The sequence below is a fragment of the Octopus bimaculoides genome, chromosome 1, assembly GCF_001194135.2.
Source record: "Octopus bimaculoides isolate UCB-OBI-ISO-001 chromosome 1, ASM119413v2, whole genome shotgun sequence".
In the NCBI taxonomy this organism is placed as follows: domain Eukaryota; kingdom Metazoa; phylum Mollusca; class Cephalopoda; order Octopoda; family Octopodidae; genus Octopus; species Octopus bimaculoides.
The window spans coordinates 41,575,114-41,602,058 of NC_068981.1; the positions used below are offsets into that span (position 1 = coordinate 41,575,114).

Consider the following 26,945-nt stretch of genomic DNA (forward strand, 5'->3'; position numbering starts at 1 on the left):
GATTCATCTACCTCTCAGTGTCGATGACACACACAACATTTTTATCTTTTGTTTCAGTCATTAAACTGCTTATGCAGTGGGCACTGCCTCGAAGAATTTTAGTCGAACAAATAAATTTGCTACTTATTCTGTCAAACACTTTTGCTGAATAGCTAAGTTACGGGGGGCGTAAACAAACCAATGCCGGTGGAGGACAAACACAATTCAAACACCAAGACACACACCCTGATATATACACACTGGACACTTTCCCAGACTGAACTCGAGACCACCTGGTTGGGAAGCTATCCTTTACACCGTCGCGCCTGCATACAGAGACACAAACACACACTCGCGCGCCTGACCTATAAAATTTAGGTTCAAGATGTACATTGATCTAGGGCTCAGCGAGCCATAGAGGATCCGTGAATATTTGCTGGGAACACCTTCCTAAAAAAAAAAAACACCTCGGAGTTCTCTTGAACTGTGAAAGGACATCATCCGGGATGTGGGCGAATGTCGTTTTTTTCTGCTTTACAAAATTTATTTTAGAGGCCTTGTACACACACTACACATTCACACACACACTACACACACTTGCGCACAGACACACTTGAAATATCTTATCATACTAACACATTCCGATGAAAAGATCCAGCAGGCGCAACATGGACTAATATTCGACTGATAACTAATTTTCTCCGTTACCGATAATCGCAGGTTAACCTCGAAATTATTGTTATATTTGTAGAGAATGTATCTTCTGTTATCAGTTGCTGCAATACGGTACGTTGGAATAAGTTTAACTTTGCTAAATGTCATGAATTAAAACGTCATCCGATAGTATCGGCATTTACCTGTATACATATATAAATACTCACATGCACAGTATATATATATTGTGTGTACAATAGATAACACCACCTTAGATATTTTCAATTGCCAAACATAATAAACAACCTTTATCGTTGTTGTTGATGGTGATATATAAAAATAAGATCGCCAAATATTTTATTGTCGTTTTCTTCTAATCTTAGATTGAAAACATAAACATAAACACCGTATGTTTTCGTTTTTGTTTACTTTTCTCTGCAGGTAGTTCTACAGTTGGGGTTCGGAATATCATTTGATTGCATTTTTTAAAAAGCCCTGATTTGTTGACTGATCTACACGTTATCGAAAATTCATTCCGATTGTCGATTATTAGTGAACCGTCATCGATATCTTGAACGGAATCGAATTAAATTAATTTTTTAGAGGGGTGTAAGAGAAAAAAAAATGAGAAGCTTTTAGTACAATAATTTTAACATGATGTGTTCCTGTTTCTTGTTTGAATCGTACTGGATATAAGGCGTTGCGTCCGAAGATAAACTAGATCTGTTTCGTAACTGGCTACAGTTGTTTGTTCGCTCAGGTCAGCCATGATCTTGTGGATCTGTGGTCAAAAGCGTTCTAGCCGTGGCCATCCCAGTTTTTCTGGGACTGCATTATCTAATGTCTTTCCTATTTTTTAAGACAAAGAATGCTTAGGAAACGATTTGGCTGCTATTTCTAACAGTTCGTGTGACCACATTGAGACTCATTTGGCTATAGTTTGTGCAGCTACGGGAAGATATTGTTTTGACCTATTATGTCTTGTCTTCCATTGGTTCATGAACTTAAGAACTCTTTACTACTCACCCAAACCTATGTATCTTCTCACTGCATCGTTATGCTTCACATTATTTCTGAATTCGTCTTCCCTAAAACTGTCCAACGCTGGAAGTACAAACTTAGAATAATTGAACCTGGGTACTAATTTTTTTCTAACCTCACTCAGTTTTTCTACTTGTAGAAGTCATAAAAAGGTTCTCGGGTTGTCAAACTAAAACAGATCCTTAGTTGTAATTAATTGGAGTGGATAAAATACAACTATATGCCCCATTGTTGGTATTGGCGAAAAGAAGAAAAAAAACTAATGAAAATTATTTTTACGTGATAATAAATCAAGTCAACAGCAGAATTGTTAGACTCGGACAAAATTCTTTGTGGTAATTAGTTAATGTTTCTACTACGCTCTGAGTTCAAACCCTACCAAAGTTAAATTAATCTTTTATTCTTTTAGGTTCGTTAAAATAAAGGGTAAATTTTGGGAAGTACACCCGCACGTGTCTCACTAAGGAAAAAAACAAAAAAACTTTGGATTTTTTGAGAGGAATCAAATACCCTGACTTCCTAATGTGCCGCAAACCCCTTATTACATATTAATTTACATAGTACCAACTAGTAAATATATATTTAATAACGAACCATGTAATCCACATTGTCGAAAACGTATTTCTGTAAAATGTTGAGGGTGGGAAGTAAAATTTCCGAGGATTCCACCCCCTCCCATTTTCCGGACCCAAAAAAGTGTTTTATGACATATTATGAGGCCACCGTAATTCATTCAACGAAAAAAAAAATTACAATGATTCTGGGAGGGGAGGACAGTTTGCCACCCAACCTTTTTTCCAAACAAAAATAAGGGGCTTGCGACACATTAGGACATCAGGGCACTTGATTCCATGCAAAAAATCCGAGGTTTTTTTTTTTCTTAGTGAAACGCGTGTGGGTGTGTACTTCCCAAAATTTACTAAATAAAGTTCTAGTCAAATACAATGATAGATTTAATTGACTGTACCTTCTCTCAAAATGTTTGACATTATGACAATGTTAGAAATTAGTAAATTAAGTCAATGGGTGGTACTTCAACATAGATTCAACCATCTCGCTGTTGCAGTGAGGTCCTCCTCTATATTCTCCTATATTTAAGATGGGTTTTCACATGGCTAAAATATTGTAAACCATAAGGAGACTAGTCAGGTGAGTTGTCTTAATCACATGGCTGGTAGGTACTTGAGGTAGTCAAGGCTAAAAATCTTCAAGTTGTCTTTCTGTTTGTGAACTTCTCAAAAGCTTTTGACTGGGTACACTGAAGCAAAATGAACTTCAAGAAGTAGCAGCAGTTGTAATGATACTTTACAAGAGCTAAACTACAATCACCTAATTAAGACACACCAACTTCTTTGGCATCAGTGCAGATAGATGCCTAGCAAAGTGATATGCTTTCATTGTTCCTTATCATATGCCAGGACTATGTCCTTCATATTTTAATTGACAAAATTAAAAAACTCTGCTTCACTCTAACAAAGTTCACCCTCCTTCTTATCACTCAACCACAATGCAAAGTATGCTGATGATATTGCTCTCTGTAAAGACATCTTCTGCATGACCTTAAAAAAGCAGCCGATTTGGGTTTGTATGTCAATTCTACAGAGACTGTATATGTCTGCTACCATCAGGAAGGCTTAATAGGGAGAATTACATAAATGTAGGCTTCTTTGTATATTTAGGAAATAATATCACATCCCTAATTCATCTCTGCAAAAGCATGGGCTGTTTTTGATGGCCCTAGTATCATTTGGAAGTCATTTGTTACCTGATGATCTTAAGAGAAGGTTCTGAACAGTGATGGAATCATCTATTGTATGGGTCCACTGCTTGGACATTTACTAAATATCTGACAGCAAGGCTTACACCTGCCGTTGTAAATATCTCCTGGTAAAAATATCCTGCCAAACAAAGACTGTTTAGCAGTCCTTTCACAATCATTGATGTCTTTGGATAGAGTTGTATACAATTTGCTGGAGAGATGTATGCTGAGCAAGGACCCATTAGTGACATACTGCTTTGGACATCTTGATATGATAAACATGATTCAGTCACTCACAAAAACCTTCATGAACTAGCACTGTACTAACATGACCTCTTCAATGCTATGAAGGATTATTACTATTTCCATGTACTGTGTGTCCGTGTGTACATTATTTTTGTGTGTGTCTATGTGCACACACGCAGAGAGAGAGAGACACACACACACACACACACACACATACTCACATCCTACAGCTAATTTTAGTATTTTTTTCTTTTATTTGCAGGACTGAATTTCTATTGATATTTTGGCTGCTGTTTCTAAATCTCATCTCTTTTGGAATAATCATAGTAAATCTCCAGTTAATGGAAGAAGAAAAGAATAATGCTCAACAAATATATGTGTTCTATGATCGTACAGAAGAGTAACTAATGTTCTACATATGACCCTTGTCTTTCAAAGAATTAAATACAAGTTCTTAGAACCAAGCATTAAACATGAAAACAGATAAAGTAGTTACCTTTTCATCACATAAGGTCACTGACAGTTTGAAATCAAAGTTTTTCCAATGGCTACATTTAAAATACAATTGGTGGCACAGTTTTACAGAAACATATTACGTTATCTAGTTTTATAATAATGCAGTATTTTTAATTGTGCTGCCACTGTCAAGTTTTCAGAGTGGAATTATATATTACATGTGTGATCCTAATAATCTTTTACCCACTTTATAAACATCTGCTCACACACAAACAAACACACATGCATAATGTTTGCTATATTTATAAATGTAGCATGTCACATGACTTTTATTTTAGGAGATTGATGTTCATGTTTACCTTATGGTTCCCTTCTGTTTCAGTATTCACAATATACTATTGGCAAAAATGGTGAAAATATGCCTAATATAAACATGAATTTTGATGAAAATTTCAATGGCAGGTCTCTTAAAAAGAAAACTGTCAAAAGACTGTCAACTTATAAGCTGGAGTTCTTAAACTAATTAATATAACCATTTAGTTGTAGTGACAAAGTTATGCAATCTGAATGAAAATATAATATATATATTCAGCACAATAATCAAGCATTCCTAAAGCAAAATTTCTTTCCAAATGAAAACTTTATGGAAAGATTTTTTTCCCTACATGTTTAGTTTTCTTTTTTTCTTTTGTTATTTTGAAAATTAAGAAATCAGTAAACATAAATTTTCAACAATTCTACGTATCCTAGGTGTTTGAATAGTGGCCTTATATATGAAAATGTGCTCTTATACAAGTATGACTAGGAAATTTGTATTTGATTATGTACCAATATGACATATTCGTGTATGCGTGTATGTGTGTTGCTATACTCTATTATAGAATATATCTATAGAATAACTTTTTCATCCTGCTGTATTTATCAGTGCTTGTAAACAACATTTCTGCATATAGTCATGAACAGAAAAAGCAGAAAACAACCTGACATACACTGATTCATTTCTTCAATTCTTGAATAAGGATTTCATCAGCAGCAATGGTCTTTTTACTGTCCATGAACACTGCTTATAAAACCCACTATCATTAGGTGGAGTACAGTTGCTGATAAAAAATGAATTTAAAGATTAAAACTTAGCATGTCTGGATCTTTTCTGCCTTTTCTCTCTACAATATTGCATACACAAATCTGTTGTTTACAATCGTGAAAAAAATCTATAAATACCTTCTATGGTATAACAGAACAAATAGCAATGAAATAAAATGCTGCTAACGCACCACTAATTAATTTCTCTCTCTCTCTCTGTATGTATATATATGTACGTATACATGTGTATGTGTATGAATATATATATATATATATCATCATCATCATTTAACGTCTGCCTTTCATGCTAGCATGAGTGGGATGGTTTGACAAGAGCTAGCCAAGCAGAAGCCTGCACCAGACTTCTGTAACTGTTTGGCAGGATTTTTACAGCTGGATGCCCTTCCTAACACCGACCACTCAGCAGAGTGGACTTAGTGTTTTTTATGTGGCACAAGCACAGGTGAGGTCAGTTTTAGCTAGGTTTTTACAGCTGGATGCTCTTCTAAATGCCAACCACTTTACAATGCAGACTGGGTGCTTCTAAGTGGCACCTGCACTGACAGAGTCACCAAATATTTGCAAGACAGAAAAATAACTGTTGAGAGATGAGGGGGCATTGGAGAAGGTGATCTTGTGTTGGATGATGAAAGGTTATAGTGAGGCAGAGAGACAGACAGGTGTCTTACTGTAGAGGAGATACAAGGTTACCTGGCCGGAGAAAGAGAGAGAGAGATCAGGAATGAAGACCGAAGCAAATGCGCTGCTGCAAAGGAAATATGTGGTTACCCAACCTGAAGGAAGTGCAGGAGAAGGAGAGAGAGAGAGAGAGAGAGACAGCAGGATAGAGATGGTGGCAAAGTGCCAGGTATACACAATGATACAGTGAGACAGAGCATGGGTGGAACACACAGGTCAGAAGCTAGCAGAGGGCCAAGAGGACAGGTTTGGAGAGTGGGCAGTAAACCTAGTGCATGAAGTGGAAATGTGAAGAAGAGAAGAAATGTAGAGATGTGGTTTGTTGTGGTAGAGTGTGTGAGAAATTTTCTTAAGTGTGGGTGAGACACAGCACTTCTAGAACTCAGTTTCACTGATGTGGGTAGGTCTTCTCAAGAACTTCATATTGCCAGACATCTCAGTCCATTGTCATTTCCTTTGTGAGGCCCAACATCCTGAGATCAGTCCTTACCACTTCATACTATGTCTTCCTGGGTCCCCCTCTTCCGTGGGTACCATCTACTTTCAATGATCAGCACTTCTTTATGCAGTTGTCCTCTTTCATACGCATCACATGTCCAAACCAACATAGTCTTCTCTCTTGCATGCAACATTTGATTCTTCTTATGCCCAACTTTTCTCTTAATACATTTGCACTTTGTCATATATATGTGCATTGATGTTGCACATTCAATGGAGCAGACTACCTTCATTTCTCTCCGGTCTATGCATGTCTTCTGCATTCAGAGCCCATGTCTCATAAACTGTGGAGTAAAGCTGTTTGCACACAAGCATCATATAGCCTACCTTTCACTCTGAGAGAGAGCCCTTTTGTTGCCAACAGAGGTAATAGCTCTCTGAACTTCCTCCACCATTGCTAATTTGGTCACCTAGGTAACAGAAACTATATATGTATATACATATATTCAAATGTTCTAGTTTGTTGATGAAAAAGGAAGAGATTGCTTAATGTTTTAGACTCACACACACATGTATTTGATTATATGTAATATATAAATATATATATTGACAGGAAGGACTTTACCAGCAGTAAGAACATCCTACCGTAAAAATAATGCCTTAATAATAAGTATTTTGCTAAGTCATGTTAGAATATAAAGATAGATGTTAAATTAAGGAATGCATATACTTTTATGTATTGTGGGTTTTGGAAAATCCAATGCTTCACAGTTACTAGTAGTTTCATTCTTGGCAGAATTCTTAGACTGTGTGATTTTTTTTTCTTTTGTTAAATATCAGCTTATGATATGTTGGGTGAATGGGTGACCTTTTAACATCTCCAACCCCATTCTATTTATATATTATAATTATTATTTTTGTAATTACAGAACCCAACAGATTTACAAATTACATCCACATGCCAACTCAGATACCATCTCCTCATACAAAAATGTCTTCCTTCGCGTAAAGAGCAAAAGGTAAAGACCCTCTTTGGTCATGAATGACCATGGGATTGCACTTAGAAAGCTCCCCTTTGAGGCACAAGCCTGGGCAAGTTTGTTTGTGGAAGGCCAGCAGTTGCTCATGTGTACTGGTTTCCCCTCTTCAAGCTACCAATGTTGTCCAAGGAAAAGGCAAAAGCTGATACAGCTTGTCACCGGTGATGTTGCTACTCATTTCTACAGCTGAGTGAACTGGTGCAATATGAAATAAAGTGTCTTGCTCAAGGACACAACACACAGCCTGGTCATGATTGTAAGCCTGATGCTCTGACCACTGAGCCATGCTTCTTCACTCCTTCAAATAAATATGAATATAAATATAAACAAACCCCTCCAATAAGTAGACCACATCACACTTCTGAGTTAAATAGATACAACTTCCAGTTAACGAGAATCTTATAGTCTGAGGATTCCTTCCAGAGATAAAACTATTAGTTACAGTGAAGTAGGGAATTTTCTATTATCCACAATAAAATCATTACACTACAAATACATTGAAATTTGATGTAGTTGTATGTAGTACATAATGCTCAATAACAATCCCAAATGAGTTGAAGGCTATTGCTGAGTAGCTCAAAGTAGTTGAGTCCACTACTCAAATGTGTAGTACACAAAGCTATCAGGTACATATCCTACATCATGAGAAGAAGGCGGTTTGTGTCCAGCAGGACCTGAGAGAACATTTATCGTGTGACCTTCCCAATATCATGTGGTTTCCAAGCTCTCCTAATTTGAATCCCCTGAATACTTCATCTGTGGCATTGCTATGGTGGCAGAGACTGAACATAGCTAAGGACTTAAATGGCTTACATTAAGAGGGACATACATGCAGAGAAACTGAAACTGAATTGCACAATACACACGCACATAAAACATCTGCAGGTAGAAGACTGGATTCCATAGCCATGAGATTACATGTTTCAATGTATCCTAATTTCAGTGTTTCCTAACTTAAGATAGTAGAGTGTGATTTTAAGATAACTTGATTGCTATATCTAGCTGATCATGCATCCACACAAGGCTCTTCAGTTATCATAGGCTTCAAGTAAACTTTTGTTTTGTTGTACAATCCAGGTCAGTCATAGTCGAAAAGCTATGGTGAAAGATATCTAACTGCGACAATCTCATTATTTCTATATCAGGAACTAGAAAGCCTTTATTTAACCCTTTTGATACCAACCCACCTGAGACTGCCTCTGTTTTTATGATAGAAAGTTCCTGTTTTAGAAATGATCTTAATTAAAACCTTCCATCATAATAATTTATGTTCCAAATACTAGCTTAATAATGAGAAAGTTATTTTTATTAAATTCTCTTCATTATTTTAAAAATTTATTGAATTAGAGGTAATGTATTTCAACAGAAATATAATAACCAGTCAGGATATTTCAAGAGAAATGTGATACCAAAACAGTTAGGAGAATGAATTTGTGAGAGTTTTGCCTACTGTCTGAAGCTGGTTGATATCTACAATACGTCCATTCTATCATTTATGTAAATACATAGATTTCAGACAAATCTAAAATATGCAAAAGATGGTGTAAAATTGCATAATAACACAGCAAATATTTTAAAATATCTTTTTTTTTTTGGTATATATTAGCAAAATATTCTCATTTTAGTAACTGTAAATATGTATTATAACAAATTATGAAGCCATTTGCAGACAGTCAAAATAGTTTAGCTGAGAGAGAGAGAGAGCTTTACAGTTCTTGAGTTGATCCTAGGTTTATGGGGGTTTTAGTTTTTGTCTTGGAATTATTACTTGTCAAAATTTTTATAGTTTGCCTTACTTAGTTAAAGAGGGTGGTAGAAAGAGAGGTTTCCATGACATATATACATATCAACATGTAATCATTGAAATGTATAGATATAATGTATCTGCCTGTCTCTGTCTGTCTGTCTCTCTCTCTATATATATATTATGTGTGCATGCACACTTCTTCATTTGGATGTACAAGTGGAAAGTAAAATGCACTTAATACATCTAAGATTGTTTATTCATTTATTCAAAAGTGAAGCTTCAGATCCTTCATGAGTTTCAATGTATACCTATTATATCATTATCATCATCATCATTTTATGTCTGCTTTCCATGTTGGTATGGGTTGGAGTATGTATATATATGTAATGTACGTGTGTATGTGTTCTATATATATATATATATATATATATATATGTGTGTGTGTGTGTGTATAATATACATGCACACACATACATCTAATGTCTTGGTACAAGCTTGTTTACATTTTTAAAAGTAGTCTTTTGTTTGGAATCTTAGGAAGAAAACTTTGAGGACCTGATGACTTATTAAGTTATTTGAAAACCACCCACTCTTATATCCTTCCTAAGCTGCCACATAAACTCTTGGTCAGATTGAATACATATTGATATGATTCTGTATATTTATTTATACATAGTATACATGTACTTGCTTTTTCTGTGTAAATCACTGCCTATGAATTTTACTTAGTCTCTTTCTCTTGACAGTAACCTTCATTAGAGTAAATTCCAACATTATTCTATTTATTTAATATGACAGAATATTAACATTAATTGTTTCATAGATTGATTCTATGAGTATTTTATCCCAATTTTAATAGTTTAACATTTTTTTTAGTTCTATTAATTATTATCTAAATAAATAATTCTGTTCTTGTTATCTTATATATACACCCACAAACAAATGTGATGATTTCTATGTATGTATATATGCACATGTTTATGATGGAAGTGCTTGAATGGACAGTAAGTATGCATATATTGTAAACTGAGCTTTCTATTTTTTAACTGTATTTCAGTTTTAAAAGAATGATGCAGAAAAATGTCTGTCTCTGCTTTATCTATGTTCTGAATACTATATATTTCCCAGGCCTATCTTCTAAATGTGATGTAATATGCTTTGCCGTTTTTTTCTTCTTGGTTTTTCTTTTCTTTTCTATTCTCCTTACATCATCTTCCAAAATATATGTATTTGGTATATTATTTAATTTGTAATTACTTGCATCTTTAAATCTTTCTTTTCTTGTTTTACAAAGAAAAATGCAACTTCAAACATAAAGGTAATATATATTACTTTTACAAAACCTGGTGAATAAACTCATAAGAAGGTTTAATATTGTCAATGCATGAGACTAAATACAACTTATTGTTCAAAATTTCAGTGTAATTATCAAAAGTAAAACAAAAAATCTGTACATGGTATTTTTTTCAGTTGTGATATTTTTATGTACATATGTAACAATACTACTATTAATAAAAACTATTCTGTAAATAAACTGTTTAAATGATAATGTAATGCTAAGATGGAAAGTTTTAGCATAGAAATATGGTTGTGGATTCAATGATATTTTTTATTCAATCAGATTTGATGTCTTTCAATATTCTTGCATTATTATTATTTTTATTCTATTAAAAAAAAAGTAACTATATTTGCTTTATCTAATAGATGTCAGGATAAAAATTTATAAATAAAATAAACTAAAATAGTTTTTACTGTAAATTTTTAATTAATATTGTAAATAATCTGGCATTGATGTGTGTGTGCAAAAGACTGTACTGGTACTGTTACTTGATGTGCATATGGAGGGTGTTAGTTTACATAACTAACACCCTCCATATGCACAACTTGTGGTTGAGGGTAACTTACAAAAACGTAGGATAAAGTGGCGAAAATCTATCTCAACAATCTGGACATCATGAAAGATTTGACAAAGAACTACAATGTGTGTCATTACATAATTATAGAGAAGACTTTCTCTCCTGTGCAAACAGAAGAAAACACAATTCAACATGTAGTAGTAATGGAAGTTGTGATATACAATGCCTACATTCGGGTCTCTCACCCATTATGTTTCTGTTAAGTCTACATCTGCTGCACTTCCTTCTTTCTTACCCCCTCATCTATATCTCACTCTGTCTCCTTGTCAGTCCCTCTTCCTTCTGTAACACTGCTTATACTGTTTTCTATTCAATCTCCTTACCAACATGTTGCTTTCTGTCACTGTTGCTTCTCCATTACTCCCACTCAAACCATCCTCTCACTTCTATTCCTGTTTTTTTTTTTTCAACCCCATTTGAGGGCCGGCTGAAAAGTTCATAGGTTGACTAAGATACTCTCATGGAATGTGACCAAATGAGGCTTATTTTACAGCATAGTCCCCCTTGCAGTCCACACACTTCTATCAGTGTTGCAGTGCTTGGATTCCATTGCTCAGAAAAGACATCAGCAGTAGATGTGACATCATCATCACTGTGATACTGGTTCCCAGCCAAGTGTTTTGCATGTTGGGGAACAGACAATAGTCAGGGGCCAAATCAGGATAATAGGGAGCCTGATCAACCATTTCAAAGCCACAGTCATGCACAGCAGCCATTGAAACTAACAACTTGTGTGCTGGATCATTGTCGATGAAATAAGACACTCTTTTTGTCAGATTTCCTTGGCGTTTGGTCTTGATAGCCTTTAGTAACTGTCTCAGCAAGTTGATATAGTACTTTCCATTGATGGTATGGCCCTTTTGAAGATAGTTAATAAACACAACCCCTTTCGCATCCCCAAAAATTGAGAGCATAACCTTCCCTGCAGATGAAACAACCTTGGCCTTTGGTGCGGGCAAGGAGGTGTGTTTCCACGGCATGAATTTACTCTTTATCTCTGGCTCAAAGTGATGTAGCCAACACTCACCCTGGGTTAGGAAATATTCTAGGAAACCAACTTGATCCACCTCAAACAATGTCCAATTTTCCTGTGATGTGATCAGCCTGGTGTGCTTTTGATCAGGTGTCAGAAGACGTGGCACCTCCTGAGCAGAAACCATCATGCTAAGTTCATTGTGTAGAATATTCTCAGTTTTCTCATGGGTTATGCTAATAGCGTTGGCTATTTGATTTATAGTCAATTGTCGGTCATCCATCACTACATGGTGAACACGATCAATGCTTTCAGTGGTGGTGGCAGTTGCAGGATGTCCAGACCTTGGGTATCTTCAAGACTCTCCCTTCCTCTCCTAAATTCAGCTGGTCAATTTTGCACAATTAATAGAGCTGGAGCATCATCCCCTAATGTTGCAACTGTGTCAGCATGAATGTCCTTGAGGGCTAAACTCTTTTTCTGCAGATACTTGATAACACCAAAATGCCAAATTTTGTCCATTTACAGAAATTGCTGCTAGTTATGTTTGAAGTCTTCCCTGAATAATCAGATGTCAGTTTACCTGGGAAGAAACAATGCAGTTATTAATTAGACGTGTTGAAATTAATGCATGCAAGATTTCATAGCTCTAGCATCACTCCTTCATAATCAGCCTATGAACTTTTCAGCCCACCCTTGTTCTCTCTCTTTCATCCTTTTGATTTAGCTCTCTCTTTGTCAGTAATTTTTGTTTCATTCACTCTCTCACAGTCTATTTGCCTTTTAGTCTTGCAGGGAACAAAGAAATATACCTAGAACTGATAATCTGATAAAATTACTCCATGTAAAGTGGTTAGCAAACAAAGACAACATTGAGTGAAGAGGACTCTTTAGTCTTGTTGAGGATATGACAACTTTGTCATGTTGATGCTGTAAAGTAGTTGGTATTAGATAGGTCTCTAACTATAGAAACCATGCCAACATGGAACATGAGCAGCATGTGGTCCCCAACTTATCTAGGAGGGCAGTAATGCTAAATGACTTGAGTGTGACCCATCCAACCAATGTCAGCATCGAAAGTTGACGTAAATTTATATATATATAATCATCATTTTTAACATCCACTTTTCTATACTTGCATGGTGCAGATAAAATTTATTGTGACAGATTTTCTGCAACAAGATGCTTTTCCTGATGCCAACCATCACCTATTTCCTAGCAAGGTAATATTTGCCCTAATCCTTTGAACATGAACGGTTCACTGACCAGACATGCTTTCATGGAAGATTGCACTCAAACACCAAAACATGAACATATGTATATGTACACAGACACAGATATCATCATCATCATTGTTTAACGTCCGCTTTCCATGCTAGCATGGGTTGGAAGATTTGACTGAGGACTGGTGAAACCAGTTGGCTACACCAGGCTCCAATCCGATTTGGCAGAGTTTCTACAGCTGGATGCCCTTCCTAACACCAACCACTCAGTGTAGTGGGTGCTTTTACATGTCACCCGCACAAAGGCCAGTCAGGCGGTACTGGCAACGGCCACGCTCAAAATTGTGTATTTTATGTGCCACCTGCACAAGAGCCAGTCCAGGGGCACTGGCAACGATTTTGCTTGAAAATCCTTACACATGTCACAGGCACAAGTGCCAGAAAGGCCACTCTGAGCAGACTTTAACTTCACTGCTTTAATATATATATATATATATATATATATGTATCATCATCATCATCATTGAACATCTGTTTTCCATACTGGCATATGTTTGACAGGAGCTGGCCACCTGAAGAGATGCCCAGGCTCTGTCTTTTTGGCATGGTTTCTGCGGCTGGATGCTTTTCCTAATGCCAACCACTTTACAGAGTGTATTTGGTGCATTTACACAGCACCAGCATGAGTGCATTTTGTGGCACTGGTACAGGTGCTTTTTATGTGGCACCAGCACCTGTGAGCCTGCAAAATTAGGAATGCTCAACTGGAGAGGGATGCAAGGGACAAACCTCTATGCAAGGACAACCGTACTTTTGCTTAGCTTGATGTGTCTTTTCAAGCACATACCAATTCTACTCAAGGTTTTAATCAACCTGGGGCTATAGTTGGAGACACCCAAGATGTTACAACAGTGGGACTGAACTCAAAACAATGTGAATGTGGCGCAAACTTTTTAACAACATAGCCATGCTTGCATGTATGTATATATATATATATATATATATATATATAGTTATACAAAAAGGAGAAATAGCATAGTGAATATAATTTATTGGTTTAAAGCTGATGATTTATTTAAAAAATTCTCTGTTTCTTTTTATGTGTAATCCATCAGTTAATGAAGTTACTGATATGTGAACTTGGTTTAGGGCTTCAGAATAGAATATGTCAAATTTTTCAATTGGTTTGGCAATAATATTGATGAGAAAGGGATTAGAAAATGTCACTGCATGGTATTAATGCTCTGTTGATTGTGGAGTTAATCTCTGTAGAATTGGTTAATTAGTCCTTGACCAAACACTTCATTTCATGTTGTTCCAATCAACACAGCTGAAAACGAGCAACAACAGCTGGACTTAACATTGTACAGAAAAGCATCTCATCTGGAGGAACCTTTAAAGATAGTAGTAGCAATTATTTAAAGTTTACTTTCTGATACAAAAGGCTACACTGACATTTGTATTTAGGACAACTTTATGAACTACTGTCTACAAGGAATTATTATAATTCGAACAAATTCAAGTGTGTCATTATTTCTACAAAATCGTTTGACACCTTGTAATATACAGCTGAATATCTGTATAGCCATGTCTTCTAAACTAACAGGTGTAGAGTAGAACAATGAAATAATATAAATCAGTGATGCACAGTGGTTCATACCAAAGTTTTGATTAGTTCACAATGGGGTTACTACCTTCCTTTTTGCTCAATACTTTAAAAAGTATATTACGCTTAGTGGCCCATGAAGTTTTTCCTATAAATTTTATGGGCGCCTTTCTGAAAACTGGTAGTGCGTTACATTCAAAATCAACCCTTGAGTCATATTCAATAAAGTAAGTTAATAACTTTGATAACTATTATTTTGTAATTTAATTTAGTATTAGCTGACTAATTCTATAAAGAATCCCAAGGCATTAAAATACTAACTAAGACTGATACACACACTGTTGAGCGAAAATTTGATTTCGTTTCGTTTGAGCACCATTTCATATGTTAAATAAACAAAATGGCAGCTCCCATACACTTTTAAATTTTCAGGTTATGGTGTTTATATTTTACAGCTAATGATGTCTTCGACCAATAAGCGTTCGTCTCGATCAAGATCTTCTACACGAAGCTGGGACAGCCCGAAGTCCAATAAACACAAAACACCCCAACATGACAGTAAAATTAGTAGTCATCATTTTTCTAAGAAATACCGTACATCACACGATGACTCCAAAGAAAAGAGCACTAGTGGTAGAAGTTCTTCAAAGAAATTATCAAAGCATCCCAAATCACTGCCTGATCGAATTCTTAAACGAAAACGGAGTTCCAGCAGAAGCAGTTCCTGTAGTAGTGATGTAGGTAATTTTAAAAGATCGAAGAAAAGCAGCAAAAAATCGAGGTGATTTACTTCTATTTCACATTATAGCGACCTTGGGTTTTAGGTACCCTCGTATGTATGTCTCTAGAACCGAAGATCGTCAATATTTTAATATCTCAAGATAATCCATTTCCATAGTGGCCTTATTGTTATTGTTGTATTTCATATTCTCCAAGTTTTTTTGCCAGTAATTTGCTGAATGCTGCATACAACAATATTAAGTGGTTATAGGATAGTGGTACACACCTTTTTTTTTCATGCCATACATTGTTTTCATCATATCTCAGGATGTTATTACAGCCTTTCTACGATTGTCTGGAGCCAAGAGGTGCATTCAAAACAAATCGTTGACACACATCAGTCTTGTAGACTGTGGATAGTATTTGTGAATGACGCTGAAAATGATATGTAGGAAAATTACATACCGTCTTGAAAAACTTGAAAAAGTTCAATTAACTGTGATAATGCTTGCAGTTAGACGTCCCTTTAGAAATGTTCGAAAAACAAAATTAACAAGCAAGGGAGAGAACTCTAATACCAGCTAATGGACCTGAAAATGAGAACCATGCAGTTTCTACCTGTAAACGTAACTGCTAAAGCAACATATTTTAGTCTTAGATCTCATCAGTGAATCATGTTCGCCTCAGTTTATAGAGCATAAGAGATGATCAATTTATCTGATTCCTCTTATACTCAGTTTTTGTCTCAACACATTTGTATTATATCGTTCAGGCACATTAACAGTGTGCATCCAACGAAGCATGCTTGCTTCATTTCTCTCTTGTTTACTGAAATCTTCTGCGTTCAAAACCCATATCTCACATGCATGTAATATCCCAGTTCTAACACAAGTGTCATACAATGTACCTTTCATTGAAGGAAAAGACCTTTGTTGCCAGCAGTGGTAGTAACTCCCTGGGATTTCTCCAGGCTGCTATACTCTCAGAGCAACCACGTCCTCAGTTAACTACATCTCGTAGTTAACAAAAACCACCAACTACTTCTAATTCGTCATCTTGGCATTTAAGAGAATCTGTATTTGGTGTGCTTATAATGCGTACTGCTCTAGTGCATCTATCACATATAAAGCTTATATTTTGTTATTTTGCCCTGTGATTCCACTACATCTCGTGTGCTCATAGCCTACAATGGACACAATGTATATACTACAAATGCTGTTTTAACTTCTTGATTCCAGAGTCATATGAAAAAACTTTACTCTAAATAACACTCTGATATCTTCTTTGATGAATCATCATTCTTTCTTTTCAAGATGTACATTCCTTGAATGTGCAAGAGTAAGTGAAAGAAATATTTCCACACATACAAGAAATGAAATATTTATCTTTAATTTAATCTGTAACATTCAATAAACCTTATTGTCATTGATTAAATTAAAAGGAGACATCAGTTCTACAGGATGTACATAATCTACCTTATTGAATATTGGTTTTCTAAAGCCCTTAAATTGCCTCCAGTGAATGGGGAGATTTTCTCTTGGTAATGATATTGTAGGGTAGGTGTGAGAGACTGAATCTGGCCAGTCTGGACATAAAACTGGTAGAATATTTTAGTTGGATATGAGTGGTTTAGATATTAAAAAGTTAAACTGAAAACAAAAGCAAGGAATGACAATTCTCATTTCAGTGGATTCATTTGTAAAAGTATTCTGCAAATCATTATCATTTCATCATAATTATATCATTATTAGTACCTGTACTTGTGAGATTGTCTTGTATCATGTAAGGGCACACTTTATGATATATTTGTACATGCAAGATGATGATGTCAAAGTGTGATGACAGAAAAAAGAATCAGGGAGAGTGGATGAAAGCTGCAAGAGTGTGTAAGGTGTGACGAGAATGATGGAGAGTAGTAGAAGTGGAGGTGGCCATGTAAAATGCATCTGAAATACATTCTCCCAAATCACAGTTTATGTGAATACCTCCTAATTTTTTTCCTAGGACAAAAGGATATAGAAAAGTTAAAATTAACCAACCCTGAGGAAATCTAACACCGATGATTTTTTTTTTTATCTTAAATTACAAATATTTGGATCTAAAGTTTGTAACTTGAAGTGTAAACCTGCCTTTTTATAATTTGTCAGTTCAAAAGATGTTTATGTATTTTAACATTCTCTTGCGGTTGAAAATAGGTGAAAAACATTTTCTGAAAGAATTTGTGCATTCCAAACCTTATGTCTGGAATACACAAATTCTTTGTATATATATGCATATATATGTATACATATATTGTATATATATATGTGTGTTTGTGTGAGTGAGTTTGTATTTCTCCGTGTTTTTATGTTTATTCTCTGACTGTAAACAAAACAACAACATCATTCTCAATATGGGTGGTTTTGTATACTTGCTGTCAACTGTGAAAGCATATCCAGGCTTCTTGACATGTTACAACATGTGTGATCTATGCAAATAAAAAAGCTCGTATCTATATCTGGAATGTTTGTTGTTCAATAGATTCAGGATTATTTCCTTACTTGGAAACAAGTGAGGGTTGGCAACAGAAAGGGTATCTGGCCATAGAAAACTGCCTCAAAGAATTCCATTTCACCCATGCAATGACAACAATTCTTTTTGTAGTAACAAATTCCAAATTTTGCCAGAACTATCTTTGAATAACAAAATTATAATATGTCTTTAGTGTTAAAAATATATTCATAAGGAAATGCAACATTTGTTTTTATATCTCACTTGGTCAGTTATACAACAGTAGTAACCATTCATGTTTTTTCACAATGATGCATGGCTCCATGGCAATGTAGGTATAAAAATATGGAAAAAAACAAACAAAAGAGAAAATCATAAAAGGAATGAAATATGTGTGCATATGTATGAAAAGGGTTAATTTGGTATTTTAATGAACTTTCAATATTTTAATTCTGCTTATTTGCTTTTTCAGCCACCATGATTCTTCAGAACAGAAAAAGAAACATAAAAAACATAAGAAAGAAAAGAAAAAGAAAAAAAAGAAAAAGAAGAAGCATAAAAAATCTTCAGGTGATGAGAAAGTGTCAACTGGCAAAGAAGATGCACAGAGCCCTCTGAAGATAACTGAGAAAGTTACATCACTGCAACCTGCTTCCAAAGTTAAGGAATCCCTGTCAAATGAAGGTGAGCTATTTGTATCTGATATTTGTATTTCTTAATGATTTCATCCGATTTATCAGATTAAAGTGTATATTAGCTTGTCTTCATAACCATTTAGTATATTTTGAAATATACCACAATGGAACAGCCAGTTCTTGGTAAGCCAAATGGTATACCATTTCAATTCTCACTTCAAACTATTTTAGTTATTTTTATGATACCAAAGAAAGGCATGAACGTCCCAACTTTCCATTTTCTCATCTCTATAAATCACTTCTTGATATATTTTAACCTTACTATATCATTGTTAAGTACTGATACATCTTATATTGAAATGCTATAACCATTTCAACTAACTCCAGTTTGAGCTTAGTTACATCAGAACAGGATATTATTTAGGTGAGTAATATCAAGAGACTATAAGTAAATAAAGAGCATTAGAATTGAAGCAGTAAAATTTTGCATTAAACTTTCACTCAAAGTAATTCAAGTGAAACTATTCTCAGTTTGTAATGGAATATTAATATAAATCTTTGCATAAGTAAAAAGTTACATTGAAATGCAGTACAGGTAAATCTTAGAAAAAAAATTATGTAAAACTTTACAACACAACAAAGCTTTTAAAGCTATTTCCTTGTGTAAATTGGGGTTAGCTCTCTGGGTGTCCCATAACAACCTTCTCTATTTTACTCTTATTGTATACACTGAATGTAAGAACATAGCTTTAAATATATTCTTAACATTGTTCTATCCTAAACTGTTGAAATGATATAATATTATATTTATTATCAACATATGAAATTAATTTGATGACAAACTTAGTTTGCAAACTTGCTTTAAGATTGTTTTGCAATTATATATTTGTTAGCTTTGTCATGATGTACATGTTATAAAGGTTTGGTATTATTTATAAGTTTTCATAGATTTTCCATTAGAGACTTATTAAAGTAGAAGAATTGAATAAATTTATTTATTATCACTCAGATCTACTCAACTTTATTGTCAAGGCCAACATTGTAGTTTTCCTTTTGTAGGTCTATGAATAACTGTCAGTTATACAATTAATGTGATTCAATCAACTTAACTATTGTACCTTGTCAAAAATTTCTCCTTATTTTACATTTCAGATACTTTATCAGCACCAGGCCCTAGCCCACGTATACTGAAACCTATGACAAAAGAAGAATGGGAAAAACAGCAAAGTGTGATCCGACGTGTCTATGATCCTACAACTGGACGGAATAGGTACTTATGTAAAATAAAACTTTAAGGATCTCTTTTATGCCGTTTTAGGTGCAAATATTGTACACAATGAATACTTGCTGGGGTTTGGTTGAAATTAAATTTATAATGCAGAGATAAGTCACCAGTTTCTCTTCATAAGAGAAGAGTTGTTATATATTAGCATTATATTAATATAATACCATATTATCATTTATATAATTTATATAATTTTTTCTTTGTGTAGTTATAAATAAATGAAAAGTAAACAAATCAAAATCGCTGACGTGGCTGATGACAGTATTGCCTGATTGGCACTCATGCCAGTGGAATGATGAAATCACATCCGAGCATGATCATTGCTAGGGCCACGGATTGGCTCCCCTGTCGGTGACACATGAAAAGCACCATTCGAGCGTGATTGTTGCCAGTGTCGCCTTACTGGCACATGTGTTGGTGGCATGTGAAAAACACCATTTGAGCGTCGTCTTTGCCAGAACTGCCTGACTAGTCCTCGTGCCGGTGGCACATAAAAGCACCCACTACACTCTCGGAGTGGTTGGCGTTAGGAAGGGCATCCTGCTGTAGAAACTTTGCCAGATCAGATTGAGCCTGGTGCAGCCTCTGGCTCACCAGTCCTCGGTCAAATCATCCAACCCATGCCAGCATGGAAAGCGGATGTTAAATGATGATGATGGTGATGATGATGATGATGACGATGATGATGATGATGATATTGCATATAAATAAATCATTAGTTGTAATACTAGAGGTAGGTTCTTTTTTAACATGCATAGGCAAATTTAGAGAAAGAATATTTATTTATACGTTTTATTACTGTCTCTAGATTAAGTAAGACCCCGATACTTAATTCATTTATATGCATATATATTTTTATTGTAAGTTATTAAAATAGCCAAAGATTGTCTTTGACCTCAACAAATTTGGATTAATATTATTTGCGATATATGGAAATATATTTCGATAGTTGTAGATGCTATTTACTTAATTATTTTGTCCGTTATAATTTTTTTTTCTAATTGAACTTGTTATGTAGTAGAAAATTTAAAGCTTGCGCTCCTAAACATAGATTTTTATATCAATTTTTTTGCAATCTGGCCATCCTTTCACACGGAATTGCGTCTGTCTTTTGAACCAAAACCCTGAAGAGACTTCTATAAATGGATATGAATTGTTTATAAATCAAATAATGTATATAAGTCGAAATAAATTGTTGGCTTTTTTGGTTTTTTAATAATTTTAATAGTATATTCATAGTATATTATGTTATATTATAATATATATAGATTGTTAGTTTTTCAATTGAATCTCTCTATTTAATTTATTGCTTATATATATATATATATGTGTGTGTGTGTGTGTGTGTTATTTAGTTTGCTCATATATAAGACTAATACTCACAAACGTAATAGAGCTTACAGAATTATAAATTGAAATAAATGAAGGTAACATCTCAACTGAGATTAGATTTGGTAAAAAAATTATTTCAATCACAAAACTTAGATTTTTAAATGCATAATATAATAAGATATAATAGTAATAAAGTTCACACAATGATTTAACAAATTTTCCTCTTTAAAATAGGCTTGTAAAGGGAGATGGAGAAATCCTTGAAGAAATTGTTAGTAAAGAAAGACATCAACAAATAAATAAGGTAAGCTTTTTTGTAGTCCACTTGAAATTAGAATATCAGCATGAAGGTGGTGCTCCAGCATGGTCACAGTCAAATGACTGAAACAAGTAAAAGAATAGAATAAAAGAATATGAACATCATCTTCAGTAATATTTTTACTTTTGTAAAACATGTATTTAACTGATGACCAGCCAGCAGTATATCTTTGAAAATGTTCAAGAAATTGAAACTTCTTTATAATGGAATGTCATAAATAGTCATATTATATGCCTTATAGTATTTTCCTATGTTCTTTGTGCAACTCCTCTTGTTCTTGATTTTACCTTTCATTCATGTATTGGGTTAGTAAAATTCACAATATCCTCCTCCTGAAAATTTGTGATGTATGCATGAAATCATTATTATCTCTTCCCTTCTTTTAGTTTATGTATTTGTATTCACTCTGATGAAGCTCCGTGTACTAGATTGGATGTGCTATAAAGATGATGAATATTATTCTCATAATTTTCTTTGGAGGCACCGACTGACATTGGTAGCAGAAACAGCTGTGAGCAATGTTAAAGTTTTGTATTAAAAAATAATTAACTGATGGTAGTAAATTTGTTTGTTGAACAAAAGTTTTCTCCATTTTCTGCTTATTTAAAATTTGATTCCTGATAAACTCGTTTATTCTGTTATTACCTGTATCCTATGAGCATAGTATGCTTGCATATCCTTGCCCAGGGTTAACTAGGTAATTTACACCAGTAGTAATAATGGATATTTTTATCCCTTAGATGGTTATTCCGACCACTAACTCTACTTACCTATATATATAAATATATATATATATATATATATATATATAAAGTGCCATGTAGTGGGACTGAACCTGGAACCATGAGGTTGGGAAGCAAACTTCTTACCACACAGCCACTTCATATTTAGAAAAAATATAAGAACTCCGAAATATTACTTATAATTTGAAGCTAAATTTAATTTGATCCTTGAGTATGTTACAGGTTACTGAAAAATCAGCCAATTAGATTTAAAACAAAAACAAACAAAAGTATTGATCATTAATAGTAGACCCATACAAGAAGGAGTCACTTGTATCTTGCATGCCTTATTGGGTTCCTTATGACTTTCTGGACAGCTTACCACTTTTCTCCAATCTTTATTTCCTCTCCATCATTGTAAATTTATTGGGTTAGCACTATTGGCATCAGCTTCTAAACTGGTGTGTAATGCAACAGCAAGCTGAGCTGTTTGCCTTTTCCTTTTGTCCTTAGTTTTAAATAATATCCATATGGTTCAAAAGGGTCTGCTCTGGCCAATGTAGATCTTGTATCACATATTGATTCTAATTTATTTAAGGCAAGTCAAAAGTCTATCATTCTCCTCTTTACTAGTTATATGGAGTAATATTCCAATTTCATCTGGAAGTCCATTAGACAGGTTTGCTTATGGCAAACAAAAATAATGATAATCATTTTTTATAAGGCTAAAAATTTCTAGGAAGGGCAGTCAATTAAATCAACTCCAGTATTTAACTGGTAATTTATTTAATATGTAAGGATGAAAGGTAAACTTGACCTTTGATATCTTATGCAGGCACAAACACATTTGAGGGAAGGGGCAGGTGATGGCTTCAGTACATGACTGATACTTATTTTATTGATCTAAGCATTCATTCATATCATTGTAACCAATAATTAACAAAAATATGTGATTCTTGATTTTGTTTGAAATCAACTATAATAACTTAAACTTTTCTTTACCATTTACAGCAAGCAACAATTGGTGATGGCTTGTATTACCAGTCCAAAATGGGTTTACAAAAATGAGGACATTAACATTATTTGCATATTATATTTATTCTATTGAATAAAATTACACAGTATTAAGATTTATATTTGTGTCTTTCTTTACCTTTGTGACAAATGTAGTAATTTCTTTTTAAAGCCAAGTTTACTTTGTAACAAGGGTATATTTTGGTTGGTTGATAGAACAACAGAAGCCTTTGTGAAATTCCAAATCCAAAATATTTATTATTATCAAAAATGTCATTTCAATGACCAACAGAAAAACAATATTTAAGCCAAATGAATCAGATTGTGCATGTTGATGACAGATGTGTGTGTCAGTAATGATAGTAGGAATGAGTGGCATAAATTCTTGCAGCAAGTTGGCTTGAGCCGTGTCTTGACAATTGACTAGCTACGAGGTGCACCATCTATATATAGTCAATATCTGTCAAAGAAAAGTCACCAAAGGCAAAATCATTAATGAGATTTCTATGTATTGTTTATCCAAAATATACTGGAAATCTGATAGAATCTGTAGATTCTGTTTTTTTTTTCACTGGTCAAACTAGCCATTGATAAAAACAAGTTCTTAATCTGTTTATCAAAATGCAAATAAGTTAGTCTGACTTCAATCGTCTTATTACCTCTGCCAAGGAAGGAGGTTATGTTTTCATCAGCGTTGGTTTGTCCGTCTGTGTGCAAAGATGACTCGAAACTTGCAGGAAAAGTTGGTAATGACACAAGGAAGTGATCTGGGGATTTTTATGGATTCTTGAAGGATTTTTCATGTTATATTTACTTTACGGTCTTTGATTATCTCCCTTGAAAACATGTTCATCATCGTTTCTCAATTCGTAATTTTACTTGCGTATCCATCTTGAAATGAGTTGCTTGGTGGAGGATGACATGACAAGCCTTGACTATTGGGATCGACTCAAAAAGCTCAGGCTTTGTTTCCTCCACCGCCGCTGTGAACTCTATATCATCTTTATGATGTGGAAAATATTCCATCAACATTACCCCTCTTTAAAATTCATCCGAGGCTTAGCCCCCGTGCCATCCGTCCACTACAGAAATGTTTGTGTCGTATCACAACACTATGACAGAAGTATTTCACCTCAATTGGCCCTGCTCTCTTCAACCTCATGCTAGGCACACATAAAGGAGGAAAGTGACTTCACGGCATTCAAATGATCCCTAGATGATTACCCCCAACAAATACCAGATAAACCACCCACACCGAGATATGTCTCTGAAAACAATAACCCTCTGCTTGAATGGGCTGACTGTGTATCTCTTCCTGGCAGTGCTATTAAATTAGACATGGCCTGAGTCAACTTCGGCCGAAACTTATCAAAGAAATCTAATCTATGCTGTAACCTTTCAATCACAGCATGACAATGTGGGTAGAGGTTGATATCTTAACATTTCTGATGGTCTTAAGTATAAAAAAAATTATTAAAGATTTATATAGAACTACATTCAGAGTATGTCTATATGCTATTGTGTTTAGACTTGATTTCTATCCTCAAACTGTTCCGTTTTGTAGATGCAATTTTCTTTATTTTAACAAAGCACTCCGAAATTAGAAAAATCAAAAATCTGCAACAATCTCAGTCCCGTGAGTATCGGATAATGGATTTTCAACTGTGTAAAGAAATTGATTGTGGTGATTGTAGTTTTGACTTTTGCAGGCATTGGTTTGGGAAATTGGGCGATTTTCAGCATGCATGTATATGAGTGCATAATGGGAGGCAAGGTTCACGATATCGGCTGAATATCGCCTTCTCCCATAAATTTTTGTTCTTTGCGTTGTTTCAGGCTCCAGCAGGCGAGGAAAGAAGTCTTAAGTAAAATGCAAATTCTCAACCAGTCTTATTTACAAGTTACACAGAAGGTGAAGTGTGTTGCTCTCAGTATGCCATCTCAAGCTTTGTGCATTCGTTGTATCTTCATTAATGCAGGCCCATTACCTCTGGAGATATGACATGCAGACAGGACTAGCCTGGAGACCCAGCCAGTGAAGTGTGTTCAGCAAGTGCTTGCGGTGAAGAAGAGAGATAATCTATTTGCTGGGCCCTTATATCCAGTTTGCCATCATGAGCCTTGTGATCTCGCGCATGGCAAATGGATGCAGGTGAGGTGTTGCTCCAGTCTTGGAGATGGCAATGGCTGCCGTGAGCTCTCATCCAATATGGCGCTGACTGCTTGTGCCGCTACAGGTGGAAATGAGCTGCTTGGCGCAGGTCTGCGCTCTCCGAGTGCTTTTCTAGTCTATTGTTTTGTTCTTTTTTACATCTGAACAAAATAATTTGGGGTTGATTCTTAAGTAGTGACTTGGTGTTTGGGACTCAGCCAATATTACTGCTACAGAACTCTGCTGTCAAGTGGAATGACTGGAAGCAGCAAATTAAATGAAATGAGAAAAGTGCAGTAAGCGTAGATTTAAAGTGTGTTCAGGTATGTGCATTAGAATTGGTGAATACAGGAATAGGAGTGCTGGTTAGATTGCATAGATGACAAGTAGGTGATCTCACAAAAAAGAGTATTAACAGATGCTTTCCATGCATATTGCAGTACTGTTTTACATGTGAAATACTGTAAAAGCTTGAGGTGTGAAAACTTGCATAGCCAGGAGTGTGAAAAATATGCAAGAGAAACCAAACATATGGTTGAATATTAGGGTACTTAAACATATAAGGAAGCAAAATATGATAGACTTGAGAATATATGTATTTACGTGGGTCAGTTGTGTGTAGCCAACATATACTAGGTGCCTGAATTTCTGTTAAATGAATGTAAATTTATCCATGTTGGTGAGTATGCAATGTATACATGTTCAGATATATGTGTGTGAGAGCAGAAAAAAAGGTGATATCACATAGCAGTATGCAAATATTATCTTGAAAGTAACACACTTTTTAAAAACTACTATACTGCACATAGTAAGCAGCCAGTGCACTCACTGATCTGATCTTATGCTTGTCAGTGGAGCAGATGTGAAAACATCAGAGTAAGAACGTGCTGATGCAGTTGGAACAGGTGGTAGGGTTGATTTAGAGTGAGCCTTCTTTAGGCAATTTGTGTGAATTGGTTTTCTCAAAGGCCTGAAGCCATCCCTCTATGATATACCACAGCAGAAATAATAGCTAAAGCTCTACTTCCTCATTGACTTACATGTTTTCACACACCTACTACAATTACAACAAATTACATCAGTTTCAGTTCAGCCTTTTCCCAGAATTGCCGTGCCTCTAAGGTTGTAAATGATCTTCCTCAACTGCTTACTATCCTACAATCAATAGTATGGTTGAACGATTCATCACCTGTGTAACTACATGTCACGTTTGCCATCAGTTGCTTTGTGTTCTCAGAATATCACCACTTATTTTTCACCTGATATTAAACAATGGACACTTTTTTGTGCAAAACAAAACTATTCAACCTCCATATTCACGACCCTCCAAAGTCCTCAGCAAAATATTAACATCCATTGTCCTGGATATTCTTTTCTACTCTAGGCACTAGGCCCGAAATTTTTTTTTTTTTTTTT

General features: G+C 34.9%; 1 protein-coding gene across 3 annotated transcripts; it reads left to right on the plus strand.

Moving 5' to 3' along the window:
• Nucleotides 1-337: 337 nt before the first annotated feature.
• On the plus strand, nt 338-23,497 carry LOC106881839 (ADP-ribosylation factor-like protein 6-interacting protein 4). 3 transcript variants are annotated; one of them, XM_052966343.1, is made up of 5 exons: nt 338-765; nt 18,543-18,754; nt 19,858-19,975; nt 21,557-21,626; nt 23,375-23,497. In XM_052966343.1, exons 1-5 carry the CDS (start codon nt 734-736, stop codon nt 23,429-23,431), a joined length of 489 nt encoding a protein of 162 aa, XP_052822303.1. In that variant the 5' UTR covers nt 338-733; the 3' UTR covers nt 23,432-23,497. The 3 variants fall into 3 exon arrangements, with proteins under 3 accessions (XP_052822303.1, XP_052822301.1, XP_014787837.1); XM_052966341.1 differs by lacking the exon at nt 338-765 and adding an exon at nt 14,643-15,087; XM_014932351.2 differs by lacking the exon at nt 338-765 and adding an exon at nt 15,194-15,641.
• Nucleotides 23,498-26,945: the final 3,448 nt, after the last annotated feature.

Excerpts from the sequence above, each read along its gene's own strand:
- LOC106881839 (XM_014932351.2), top strand. The coding sequence starts at position 15,319 with ATGATGTCTTCGACCAATAAGCGTTCGTCTCGATCAAGATCTTCTACA. Across the intron at positions 19,976-21,556 it reads CCTACAACTGGACGGAATAG|GCTTGTAAAGGGAGATGGAG; the intron begins GTACTTATGTAA and ends TCTTTAAAATAG. Across the intron at positions 21,627-23,374 it reads GACATCAACAAATAAATAAG|CAAGCAACAATTGGTGATGG; the intron begins GTAAGCTTTTTT and ends TACCATTTACAG.